The sequence below is a fragment of the Onychostruthus taczanowskii genome, unplaced genomic scaffold, assembly GCF_017590055.1.
Source record: "Onychostruthus taczanowskii isolate IOZ18803 unplaced genomic scaffold, ASM1759005v1 scaffold17, whole genome shotgun sequence".
Classification (NCBI taxonomy): Eukaryota; Metazoa; Chordata; class Aves; order Passeriformes; family Passeridae; genus Onychostruthus; species Onychostruthus taczanowskii.
Genome location: NW_024498906.1, coordinates 1,230,667 through 1,244,697, shown reverse-complemented (window position 1 = coordinate 1,244,697; position 14,031 = coordinate 1,230,667). Strand labels below are relative to the sequence as shown.

Below are 14,031 nucleotides of genomic sequence, written 5' to 3'. Positions count from 1 at the left end.
GAGCCCGCCTTGCCGAGGGGCGGCGGGGGCCGCTCCCGGGCGGCTCCGCCGGCCGCCGCCGCGCCGGCTTCCCTCGGCTTTTCGCAGCACCTCCCTCGCCTGCCTCCGCCCCCCGTCCAGTGGCTGTCCCAGCTGCCGGGGCTGCCGGCGCGCCTGCTGTGCCCAGTGCTGAGCGAGCGGCGCGCCGCGGCGGGCGGGACGGGACGGGACAGCACAGCACGGACGGGACAGCACGGACGGGACGGGCTGCCGCCCGGCTCCAGGTGAGCTGCTGCGGGCTCGCGGGAGCAGAGGCGGCCGGGAGGGACGGGCACCGCGGCGGCTGCGGGAATGGGAGTCGCCCTGAGCCGGGTGGAAGCGAGCGACTCTGCGGGGAGGCGGAGGTGCGCGGCTCCCTTGGGATGGGCTTTCCCGCCGACTCTTCCCGGAGGGACTAGCGAGGTTAGGGCGGTGAGGTCCCGCGGGGGCGGCGGTAGTAGGCAGAGGAGCTCAGGTCGGGGAGCCCCGACCTCCGCGGCGAGTCCCGCGGCTCCCGCTTAGTCACGGATCCTCCCCTGGAGTGGCACTGCGGGTGTTGCCCGGCCGGGGCAGCGCGGCCCGCGGCGCTGAGGGGGAGGTCCCGCGGGCGGGCCCGGCCCGTTGGGACTCGCGCCGGGCCGGTGCGGGGCGAGGCCGCCGTGAGGGGCTGCGGGCAGCGCGGCCGGGCTTCGTCCTGTGGGCGCCGCGCTGCTCACCAGGTACAGCTCTCGGTGCTGCTGGTGGAAAGCTCTCTTTCAGCTTTCCAGCATTATTTCAAGTGCTTAATCGGTCATTTAGTAACGTGTTGAAATTGGCCTAAAAAGTGACTGGTTTTTCTAGGGGAGTTGGTGGGGTTTGGATGAGGTTTAGACGAAGAGACAGGGTAGTGTCCCGTTGGTAGACCGTATTGTAGAAGTATTGCTAGACCGGGTCGGGGTTTGCTCTCACACCCGTTTTCTGTGGGAACGGGTGCAGAGAATATATTCAGCTTGAAAGTTTTCCCTGCTTCTTTTGCCTGCATTCTGCCAGAAAACCTGCATCGCTGAAAGCGATGCCCTCAGAGTCACCTTTTGTGCACAATTATTATTCAGAGCGGGGGCGTTATCTGAGGTTTTTTTGTCATGCTCACTGGCTAAGTGCCCTGGAAGCATCCTTTCTTGACTGAATTTATTTTTGCTTTGGAAATATATTGGTTTCACCATTCATGGATAGTATTTGTAACAGTACTGAACTCTGTTGTTTACTGTATTATTTTCTTGAATTGATTTATGTGGAAACAGGGAATAAATGTTTGTAAACTAGTTCAAGATCTGCTTATCCAACAAATTAAATGTGTGATTGCACAAGCCTAGGCTGGTTTTGGCTTCCATGAAATCACAGAATTGGTAAGGTTGGGAGGAACCACAGTGGGTCGTCTGCGCCAACCTCCCTATCAGTTTGGCCAACGCTGAAGGTGTGTTCAAATGGGCTTCAGCATGAGCCAAAATAGAGTTTACAACCTCCAGATCTAAGAGATATCAATCTCAAAGCAAATAAGTTGTGTCTTTAGTTCTGTCATTTGTACTGACAAAGCAAATCTGGTGTTATGTGTGCCTACTCAGAACATGTTCCTCCCTGTTGCTTGCATAGGCTAAGAGAGTACATCATTACTAGAACTGCACAAGCTGATACTCCTGTTCTCAAGCTTTTGACCTTAAGGGTATTCCCAAGTGGAAAGCAGACCTCTGTAACTGTTTCCATGGGGGAAACAAGCAAAATTTGTTCCTCTGATAGGTGACCAGCGGTGTGTTTATTAAATTAAACTAAAGAACAAAAAAACCCATGTCTTTGCTTAGGAGGATCTCCAAGTACTTGTCTTCACTGAGGAAGCACACTTATAATTTAATGATGAGGACAAATCTCTGAAGTGGAATGTTGTGAAAGAAGATGCAGGAAAGAAATTGCACATAAACAAAATTTGCTCAGATACAAATTGGGGCCACAAAATTTTCTACTTACGTTGCAAAATAATGTTATGTCATTTCTACTGTGGTACCAAGTGAGCTAGTGTTATTGGTATCTTTATTAATATTACTTTAGTGTCTTAAGGTAATTCTGTAGATCAAATGGTGTTTGTTAGCACATTCTTTTTTCTTCAGTGCCTTCCAAATTTAATGTTAAACTTCTGTTTCTAATACATCAACAGAAATTGGCTCAGATTAGGGCCAGCTGGAGAGAGATAAAGAACTACATTCCCATTTTCAAGCTAATTACTCCGTTTACAGTTTTTGTGCTGTGAGTGCTCTTAGTCAGGTCTTCCATTAGTAACCATAGAGTGCTGGCAGATTGAGAAAGTTTGGGAGCTCATGAGAGAATAACTCTTGTTAAATTTGAGCAATTTTTAGTTCTTAATATGTAACATATTGCCTTGGCAAATGCACTTTAGCTTTAAAACTGACCACGACACTTGAGTTTTATGTTTTCGGTGGAATATTAGATTAGATTATTTGAAGGCCAAAGTAAGGGTAGCTCATACAAGTAATCTCATAGACTCCAATGTAAAAATTAGCATGAATAAGTCATGTTATTTGGCCTGAAATGTTAGCTTTATGATAAATGGTAAGTCTACTAGTGGTTTTGTAGGTTCACTTAAAAGCTTTGCTCTTTTCCAGAGGCAAGGATTTAGAGAATATTAATTTGTTGGTAGGTGCTACTCAGCTTGTGAAGATGAATGGAATTGACAGTTTTGTTTGTTAGACAGATGTTCATGATTATGAGGGTCTTACCCTTTCCAGTCATAAATTCCTGGTGGAGTTACAGTTGGGAAAGGCTCTATAATTGCTCTATGAAAAAGATCGTCTTGTATAACTGTATGGTAATTAATAGGACTCAATTACCTGGGAGTCTTGCATTCCTTTTCTGAAAAAATACCTTTGAAATTTATTGTTGTTCGGGATGGAGAGAGGGTCTTTTGTAGCTGACATTAAATCAAAGACAAAAAAAGATCCATATGAAACTCCTCTCTGCATGAGTCACACGGATTTGTCTTCAGGTGTGAACGGAATAATTTGTATGCCACAGGTATTCAACCTGCGAGTGCTACCTACATCAGGACAGTTTTATTGCAGGTGTTGTGAAGTGGAACTGATACAGGATTTTAGAAGAGTGTCTGGCAGTGCAAGTCCCAGATCAGAATTTTCAGTCTTTCTTTTATTGATGAGTTCTGTGACACAGAAATATAAGTACTGTCTGGCACAACAGCTACTTTTCACAACAGTTACTTTTCAGCTAGTGCCTTATAAAAATGTGATTATTTTGTTCTGCTCTAGGTCCTCTTCTGCTGGCTGCTTCAATACGGTGTTCTTAACAGCTCATAGAAAAAGTGTAGCTAGTAACATGATGAGCTTATTTTTGTTTATTTTAAAAGAAAACTGTATAATGTCAGTCATACTAGATGAGACAGCAGATAGAAAAGAAATACTTTATAAAGTTCCTCAATATACTTAAAATACTTTTTCAATCTGTAGAATTTTTAGAAGATTGCTAAGATTTATCACAGTATTTCTGTTTAGTGAAATTTGCATGAGTGCCTGAAGTGATGCCTTAGTTACCAAAAAAGAACAATTCCCCACAAATTAAGCACTATTTTCTCATTTACGGTGTTCCTTAAAGGAATCATTGAGGAGTTATGGTCTAAGAGATCCATCAGAAGGTTTGCCAGAAGTTGTCATGTTTGACAAGATGTGACACTTTTTTAGAAGTGGTAGAATTAGAAAGACAAAAAGAATAATGTGATTATGATAATTGTGGAAATGTTATTGTGGACACATCGCAAAACTTTTCTTTTACTGATACTTTTAGTGGTCAAAATATTCTCTTAGTAAGTCCGTTTCTTTAGAGAAAAAAGGACTGTGCCTCTCTGCCTGGATTTATTAGGCATTTGGGCATGCCTGTTTGTGAATTCTGCCAAATTCCCTGTTTAAGTTCTAAGTTCCCATGCAGACTTTGAATACCTTTGTTTCTTTTGCACCAAATTAATTATGGACATAAGCTGACTGAATGGGTTTCTGATGGGCTTCATGTTCTGAAGTGATTTTGTTCCTCCATTATTTATTCATAGCATAGTCCGTGTGTTCATATAAGTTGGATTAAAGATGCTTTCTATTTTCACCCTCATCTATGTTTTGGCAAGTCAGCAATGTGGTGATTTTGTCTTATTTCTGAAAAGGCAAATGACTTTTTTGTAGAGGTGATGATGGTGAAAAAAGCCATGTGGAGTGTAGTTGTACAAAGTAAATTTTTTGAGCTGATACGTTTGTGAGGGTGCACACAGGAATGGTTCAGATTTAAAGAAACTTTTCTGGAGCTGCTTTCAAGTCATCTACTCACCTGTGTGATGACTTTCAAGTGTTTATGAATGTTTGCTGTTGACCAGCTTTTTTCAGTTGTAGTAGTCTAACAGAGGCAACGGTACATCTCCTGTTCCTCTGCAGACACTTACCCTGAGGAGGAGAAGTGCTAAAGGAGGCCCAGAATGCTGTTCTGGCATAACCCTGCTTCCTAGAATGTCTTAATAGAGGTTCCCTAAATATTTACCTGATGTGGAGCCTGAAGTGCCAACATGACTGTATTCCTTAGGCTTTGTAGGGTAGTGGTGCCATATTCTGTATCAGAGTTTTAGTGGGACTTTAGAAGATGCTTGCTTCAGTGCAGCCATCCTTCCAAACTGATGAGTTTTATCTCTGTGGTGCAAGTGATTCGTTTTGGTCATTGGGCTGTTGACTGAAAGAGTCTGAGAGACTGCTATAAACCACCCCCACCCCCCTCTTTCAACCAAAGCCTCTACCAAATACTGGGCTTCTTAGCTTGCAGAGAAATTTTAATGGCTCCAAGTGCAAGATCCAAGAGACCTGTTAAGTCCATAAAGTGAAGCTTAGGATGAAATCACAGTATAATTTCTTATTTAGGGTGTTGCTATTCAAGCCAAGAGAGCTTGGAAAAGAGAGTGGGGAAGAAAAGTGTAAACTGAGCAGAAACTACTATTTACTTTTTATTTTCCTTCACTTACAGTAAAATGAAACTTTCAGAACTTTTTTTTTTTTTTTTTTTTTGTGAAGTAGGAAAATTGAAAGCATGAGCTGGACAGTCTTCTTTTTGGCATGCCTGGTGCTCACCTGACTCTTCACTGACTCTTCACAGCCTCCTTACATTGTTTACTGATATGAGTATTTGAGGTTCAGAAAAGTCTTTGTTCTTCTCTCTTTCTCTCTGCATTAAATCAAGTCCTGTATCTGAATACAAAGGTTTTTGAAAAGTTTTTGTTTACTTTTTAATGCTTATATCTCTGTATGCCCTTTCTCATGCTTTTATATGGCTCAAGCTGCATGTGTAGTGTTCTTTTAATCTTTTCTGATGTGTCAACCTTTGTGTGGTCTTCTACTCTGCAGAACACTTCTTATTGTTTCCCCCCTCCATTAAATCTGTATACTTCCATATCCCAAAGTATTAGGGAAAATGTAAACACCCAAACACCCTGTCTGAAGTTGAAATAATCAGACTAGTAGCAAACATAACTACTTTTATTGCATCTCTGTTTGTTGTGCTTCATCAGTACTTTGTAAACTCTTTTAAGAGGAAACATGCTCAGGCATTGTCAGTGAAGGGCTTTTTAGTTTGCTCTAGAATTAATAGAGGGTGTGAGTAAAACTGTGCTCTTGAGGGAATACACCATGCAGACAAGGATTTCCTGGATAGTGTAAAACTTTTATAAGAGCTAGAGAAAGGTCTCTTGCTTATCTCCCAGGTGACAATTAGATATGAGGAGGTGAAACATTTCCAGTCTGGGTAAGAGGGAACAAAACTTGCTTGTAATTTCCCCCTGTCCTATTTTTGCACTGTACAGATCACAATTTGCTGTATAAGATAATTAAGTACCAAAAGTGCAGGTTTTTTGGCCCTGAGGTCCACCATAGAGAGCCATCCTATAGCATGTTCCTCTCCTGAATCCACTTACACAGGCCTAAGGGATTAAGTTTGCACTTTTACATGAACATAAGGGGAGATATGTGAGTTGAACTGAAGGCAGAGCTTGGCTTGCACAGCTGGGCATTTATAAAATAAAATATATTAAAAAGTTACTCTAATGCAACAGTTGAAAGGCTAAACAAAGGAATGGATTTCTCAGAGTTCATCCTCCAGTTCTCTGAAGAACTCAATTGACTAACTATGGGTTTTGCAGGTGACTGATGTCTGTGCTTAAAGTGGCTTGTTGCTCTCTGTAAGCCAACTTATTAAGTAAAATATTTAATATCTTTGAAAAGAGTAATGATTTATGTCAGGGGGAAGGTCCTTGAACACATTAACATTACAGTCTTAGAAAAGCTGGTGTTTTACATGAAGTGACTAAATGAACACACTGACTATATAGAATACAGTTTTTACAGACATGATTAACACTAGAGAAAATTAATGAAGAGCAAATTGTTATCAGACAGTAATAATCCTATTACTGTCTTCTGAAAAAACACATAAGAAACTCCATGGAACGACATTTTGAACTCAATGGTGCTACTTCTGCTGTTAAGTCAGTAAATTCCCTGTGTACCAAGATTTACTGTGACACAGTAGTTTCCAACACAAGTGTCCTCCCTATTACATCTAAGTTGCTTCAGCCAAAATTTAAAAATATCACTGCATTTTGGTTCCAGTCTGGAAAATATAAGGAGTTGATGGAAGAAGTCTACAGCCTTACATTCTGAAAGGAAAGACATCAAGAGGTTTTCATACCTAGGCAGTTTGATATGCTTCTCTTTCTTGTTTTAGCCTTTTGTCACCTGGTATAGACTTGATTAAGGCAGAATATCAGAGCAGCCAGAAGCTTACCATTCATTATTATTCTCCTCCTAAGCTGTAGATTTTATAAATTTGGGAAATATTTTTATTATTTATGGCTTAAACAAAGCAGTTTGAGGTGCAGCAGTAGGCAGCATGGTTGGAAGTAAATGAATGATTGCTTTGGGCCATGATTTACAACCAAAGTTTCTGTAACCAGCTGTTTGTGCATTGGCAGTGACAACCTGCTCTGGCTAAACCTTAGCACAAAAGAACTAATAGTTTATTAAATGTTAAAGATTGCCAGTAAATATGTATTTTCAACAGGAATTGTGAAATTTGGATGTGAATTTTTTTCAAAAGTGATGTAACAAAACATGTTACAGAACACAACTGCTGTATTTATATTTTGCACTTTCTTTGGCTTTAATCCTATGACAATATATCTGCTGTACTGGCAGGCAAGCAGTTGCTGAAGGTAAGTGCTAAATGTCTTGATTTGTCCCATGTGGGTGCACACTTGGAAAGTAGTAAAGTGAAATAGCAGGGCATGAGCTAATTATTATTAATGGTAGGAATACAAACTCCTTTTTTATATCATCTTCCTGTCTTTGTTTCCACTAACCTCTGTGATTTGCAGAGTGTGATATCAATGCAAAACTGCAACATGTACAACACAGCAGACAAACAAAAAAAAAATTCCAATTTTTCAAAATATGTTTGTTCATCTGTTTTAAGAAAAGAGCTCTCAATTATAGTTTGACTTTCAAATTAATAAGATGGTGTGAAATGTTGTAGGACCTGGGTACAAGGATGTCATTGATCAAAATAAGACACTCTTCATGGAGAGCAATCAGGACATAATGGATTTATGCCTGAGCCTTTAATTTCTATTTTCTGAATTTTCATTTTTTTCTGCTGACCATAAAGAAATGTTTTATATTGTCATTTCAGACACTTAGCCCTTTGTAAATAAAACCCACTTAGTTGTAACTGAGAAAGTGAAGCCAGCTGGTTGCATCTTTACCTGAAGTCTGTGCACAGAAATCTTTCCCACACTTGGGTGGCTCAGTAACTGTTGTACTTCATTAGATTTGCTTGATATACACGTGAAAATTTTTCATCCTGCTGCAAAAACTATGCATAATTATGCTGGGCTCCCTGAGTCACACTGTATTCATCTATTATGAGGAAGAATACAAATGTTCATTTGAACACAAGAGCAATTAATGACAGATGAAAAGAATCCCCTATGCCTAATTCTGTAATGTTCACAACTATATATCTGCAATAGCATTACTGTTCAGGATCATTAAGAATAAAGATTTAGGATTCTAATACAGAAAAGGGCTAAAATAAGTTTGAGAAGAATGTAATGACCATAGGTTTTGTATCATATGATCTTTATTTGAATAGATATGGTGAAATTGCATTTTATATCTTGATTTTTTTCTTTAAAAATGTACCAAAAATAGCATATTTTTCTTTGGTAGTGTCTAAACAACTTTGTTGCAAAAATAAAGGAACAGAAATGTTATTTTCCCAACTCTTTAAATTGTATATTTTATCTGAACATTGGAACAAGTCTTGAACTAGCGTAGCTGTTCAAAGTCTTGCAAAAAGTCAGTTGAGCTGACCGTGTTAGTATTTCACTTTATATTCCTGTTATCTGGATTTTATTGCTTTGCCTGGGATCATTAATTTTCCTTCATAGCTTTGAATAGTTTTGGAGTTCTTGATGTGACTGTGCTCACTCAGCAAGGAGCTCTGACTCTGTCCCTACTTGTCTTTGCCAGGCCCATCTCTTGAAGTATGTACAGTGTCAAAAACCCCAGATGAGACAAAACCCTAAATGCACAGAAAGTATTTATTGCAGCCTTTTGTTTAAACACTGGACAAATATTAGCAAAGCTCCCTCTGAAATGCCAGAGTTAGAGGAAGGTCCATTCAAACTCCTCAGGGCTACAGAGTGCTCAGACAGGGCTGGAGTCTGTACCAGGAATTTCTTGGCTCCTGTACTCAAATTTAGGCTTTTGTAATGCAGTTTTTATTTCTGGGGGTGGGACACTAACATCATTGTCTAATGAGCTCTGCCAAACAAAACAGAGGAAGGCATGCTCGGTTCAGGAGTAAACTCTGTCCTAGTCAGCTCATTTCACGTGTATCTGTTTGCAGGAATGAGGCTTAAGGAAAAAACAAAAAGCAGGGAATGCAGGAGTGTTCTCAATCAGTATCGTATGTGACACAAAGCAAGCAGCTTGCCTCGTTTCTTACCAGCATCAGTGGCTGCACTTGTGGGTGCCACTGAGTATTTCTGGGCTCCATCCCATTCACATTTCAACTCTTGGTGTCTAGGTAGTAGAGAAGAGGGATGGTGGAAGTTGTGTTTTATTGTCTAAAGACATCACTATGGATGGATATTCACATTTCAACTCTTGGTGTCTAGGTAGTATAGAAGAGGGATGGTGGAAGTTGTGTTTGTTTTACTGTCTAAATACATCACTATGGATGGACGGTTTAGTGTACAAAAGATTTCCCCATAAAATTGAGGAACAGATATGCAGCTTGGTTTTGCTTGGAAATGACCTAATTTGAGACTAGACTGCGAAATGTAAGTGAGCAAAGAAAGGAAACAGTTTTTGGATGAGCATCTCTTTTAACCCTAGGAAATTACATTGTAAATGCACAGTCGTTGAAGTCATCAGATATATTTAAGCACAACAATTTTCATTATCAGGTTCTTAGGATAATTAATTTAATTCTGCTCCTTAGGGTGCTGATGGAACAACTTTATTAATACACAATTTTTAGGCATTCAGAGAAGCAAGTTGAGGACATGTTTGAACATGTTTCCTGTGGATCTTTAGAAAGCTAGCCCAACACTGACATTTCTGGCCTTTTTTACTTGTTTTTGTTTGGTTTTGATCTGTTTCTGCATAGAAATGTGTATATTAGGTATGACCATTGTTTTAGCATATGATTTGTCAGCTTTTTTTTTTATTTCTTAGAAGTGTTGCGTGTTGCATAATTCTTGAAAACACTGGCAACAATGTTGCAGTACTCTTTATTTTAAAAAAGCCTTTATTTAGGTTTCTATGGTGTTGTTACATGGTTATAATTTATTTGCATGTATGTTTAATCAATTTTTAAAGTTTCAATTACTTAGCAACTTCAGTGTTTCTTAGTTTATTCTTGTGGCACTTCTCTGGCAGAGTTCAGAGCATAGTAACCATTGTAAATTAATAAATATTTACATTTGTGTGAATCCTGCAAAAACATTACATTTTAGCCCCAACCTCAAAAAAAGAATTTCAAACTCCTGAAAGAGTTCACCATTTAGCAATGCCTGAAAAGAAGGGAAGCTACTGTAGCCTGACACAGCAGGAGCAGAAGAACAGTGCAGTTTGTGAGCAGGGTGAGTGCTAACCAATGCCCTTGCACATGCACCCAGCCTGTGATGGCCGAGTTAAACTTCTGGTGTTGGGCAGAATGCCCTGATCCACCATGAAGCTGATACATGGAAGACACTCAATGTGTAAAGTTTACTGCTTTGCAAGTTTCCATAATCAGCTACAGAATCACTTGCCAATATGTAGCTAAACTTTTTTTGTATAAGAAAAAGCACCTGAATGTTTCTTTCAGCATGCAAAATATTCAGATGAACCTTTTTTTAAAAAAACATCTTTAAAAAATATTTCATAGAACCGTATCTCTTATAACAGAAAGGTGGTCAAACCAGGTTTTCATGATATTGTTCATGAACTTGCTGCCCACAGTCATTTGTGCCTGTTAGTGTCACATGAGGGGATGTGTGGGTAATGGACTGCAGCAATGCTTTCTTACATACTTACTGAGATTATTAAAGCTTTTGGACAACCTTTCTATGATTGCTCTGTCAGCTTTTGTTTGGGTTTTATGTTGTTGTGTGAATCTTTTGAAGGGGTTTGTTCATTTGTTTTTCAAATGCTGAAAGTCTTATTTGTGCAAGGAGTCATAGCCATGCTCTGATGTGTTTGTAGTCTTTGGAGAAGACTTAGAGCTTGGATGGGTTTTCTTTGGTTTTGAGGTATTTTTTCCTTTCAGTAAACATCTCTTTCTCTCTTAGTGTCTTGACAGTACACAGAGTATCTGTGCATTTCAGTGCAATATGTACTCAATAGTATAACAGGGTTGAGAAGAAGATTTATGCTCATCTTGGAAATATATTTTGTCATAATGTTTGTACATCTACACATTTTCTAGTCATTGTGGTTTATTTATTTATCTGTTTCTTCTAGAATGGTTGCCTGGGGAAAACAGCACTGCTGTGTTGGCAGAATACAGGACATTTTCTTGAGATTCAGGATTGTTCAAGCAGTCCTTTTACTTCAGTTGTTCTTGGCTACAGCAAGCAAAGGTAAGAGGATTTTTTCCTGATTTGTCTAGTGTTGGTATTCTAAATAAATACCATTAATCTTGATGAATAGAACTTTTGAATATGTTCAACTGGGCAAGTTTTTTGCCTCTTGAAAACAAGAGATAAAACTGTCACTAACAAGAAATGAAACAGTTGGTGCTTAGCATTTTGGATGCTTTGTATGTTTCAATGTAAAATCATTGGTAGTAACTTCTTCTAGGCTGTGGATGAGGAGAGAACCAAAACACAGTTTGTAATAACAAGATAAATTATTTTATTGCTGGGGTTTTTTTGAGCTGGAGGTGTTACTATTTTCAGAACATGTTGTTAAATCTTTTATACTGCTCTTATAAAAACACTGCAAGATACTTTGAGCTTTGCTGTATTTAGGGCGTGTGTGAGTGTACAACATCTCCTGCATTGATCTTGGTTGTGGATCTGAATATGGCTAAGGAAAAAATAACAAGGCCCAAAACATGTATCAGAAATGAAGTATTTGAACTTGGCAGTCTATACTCCTTACATAATAGTAAATGAAAAATAAATTCATAAGGTCCTTATGGAAAACTGATGTGGTGATGCTTTTGTGTAAGGTAAAGTAGAATAAAGTGAGGTAAAATAATTTGTGTTTTTTCATGGCTAAAAAATTTCAGGTTTTTCTGTAAACTGATGGCTAGTCTGTTACTGCTCTGGACCTCAGCTGATAAGGATAACAGTGCTTGTCATTCATACAGCTTCCTTATGTCAACAGTGTGTAGTGCATTTATCATGTTAATAATGTGCTTAGTGTATTAAAAAAGTCCGAGTGTTTTCTGCTGTGTACTTAATGGCTAGTTTCAGAGCCTTCTTTCTGTGTCATGGCATGTTATTTTACTCTAGGTCAGAACTTGCAGTTCTGATTTACTGCTTGATTTTTTCAATTTAAGCATGCCTGATTAACAATGTTGTACAACCAATGAGGTTTCATGGGTTACAGATTAGACTAGTTTTGACTCTAATTCTCCAGATACAGCAACTTTTACAAAATGTTTCTATTGAGACAGAATCTGAGATTCAGGTGGTTAACCTGCTGCTAAGATGGAGAGGTGTTAACCTCTTGTACTTTAAATAGTAAAAAGGACAAAGCTGCTCAGCAGATGGACAGATGTTGTAGAAGAGTTTTTCCAGGGGAAATTTAAAGTATCTAAAGTTCTGAGGAAGCAAGCAATCATTTCCCACCTTTGTATCACTTAAAACTGTCATAAATCATCAAGGAAAGCTAAACTGACACAAGAGTGTGTTTATCTTTTCCCCCTATTTTATTGGGGTATTTTGGTTTTAGGCTGTCAGCAGTTAGTAGTGTCAGCAGCATCTCTACTCAGTTCTCTCCTCATCTGAGGTGTCGAAGTATCTTTGTGTTCTCCAAAAAATATGAAGAGAGAAGAACTTCCTGTGGTCTTTTTGATGCTCAGGATGCTGGATAAGGTGATGTTATTTATCCCCAGCTAAACAAATAGAACTGTGAATGAAAAGGAGGGATGAAATTGATTTTGGGGAAACAGTTCTTAGCTTCAGATTTTTAAAATATTCAACAGAATCAAGTGACCCACACATAGAAAGTTTAGAGTTTTAGGCTTTTTTATAAAAAATGGTTATGAGCTCCAGGTGGAATAGTTGAGTATACAAGAGTCTTTTGACATCATTTTAATGGACTGTAGTGTACCAAACGTGTCACAGGTGGCAAACACTTGCAAGGAGGTTAATGACTATTGTTACTAGTTAAAAGACAGATTGAGCAGACATGTAAACTTGTGACTATTTTTATTCAAGAGAATACCTGACTATATTAATGCTCAGCTGTATACTGATACAGTGGTTTAGTGGTTTAGTATTTCCTTATATTAGTAATATAAGGAAAATAACACTGGTGCTTATGTACTGAGAGAATCTGCTCCCATAGGTCTAATTCTTAATACCTACCTAATTCTTAATACCTGATGGCTATCTCTTGTAAAGTTCACAATTATCACTGTCTAAAAATGTTTAGAAAAAAGAAAGAGATGCATTTTTGGTTTATGTTGTCCTTCTCAGAAAATTCATTTTAAACATCTGGAATTATGTGCATATGTTACAAGGATTTCTATTAGGGCTTAAGAGAACATGCTTATTAAATACATGCTTTTAGCTTAAGTGAGGGCAAAAACCCCAGGTTTTGCATCTCTTAGAGATAAGTATAGTAAGAAGAAAAAATTTTCATTTCTGACAAGGCTTATGTGCCCAAACACAGCAGAAAACATTGAATAGTCAGCCCATGATTACTACTGAATGGAGTTTCCTTCATCCAAATGGTGTTTTATTTGTTTTTGATTATTTTTTAAAATATTATTGATATTTATATTTTCTTTACTCTGGATTTTTCTTACTCTGGAGCTGTTTGAAATATTCTTTCCACTATGCTCCCTTTTCTGTGCTGTAAAGATGTGTTCATGGCTACTTTTCTGAATTCATTGCATTGCCTGCATGCAAGGAGACTTCAGGGATGCTCTGTTAGAGCACAGGCAGTTCCAGCTCCTCGGTTCCATGGTCAGGGGTGGGTCACAGCCCACAACCACTATTGCTACAGAAAGTAAGTGATGATTAACAGATCTTCTAAAGGCTTTACTGTAATGTCATCTGCTTACAATGCATCCACCCACATGTCAAGGAGACTTAGTCAAGATAATACAGATAATTAATTTCTAACATAATGCTGTACTGCACTCACTTGGAACAACAAAGTACATTTTCTGATTATGATTCCAATTTCCTTTCTGCTTTTCCAGCATTCT

At 39.0% G+C, this 14,031-nt stretch overlaps 1 protein-coding gene across 2 annotated transcripts in view; it reads left to right on the top strand.

Annotated features, from left to right (window-relative positions):
- Positions 1-177: 177 nt before the first annotated feature.
- The window catches only part of ADGRG2 (adhesion G protein-coupled receptor G2), a 58,387-nt gene continuing 44,533 nt past the window's right edge, over positions 178-14,031 (top strand). For both annotated transcript variants that reach the window (XM_041399995.1, XM_041399994.1), the window contains exons 1-2: positions 178-263; positions 11,106-11,224. In XM_041399995.1, the coding sequence (XP_041255929.1) occupies positions 11,107-11,224 (118 nt within the window). In that variant the 5' untranslated portion in view covers positions 178-263; position 11,106. The remainder of the gene's footprint in view (positions 264-11,105; positions 11,225-14,031) is intronic.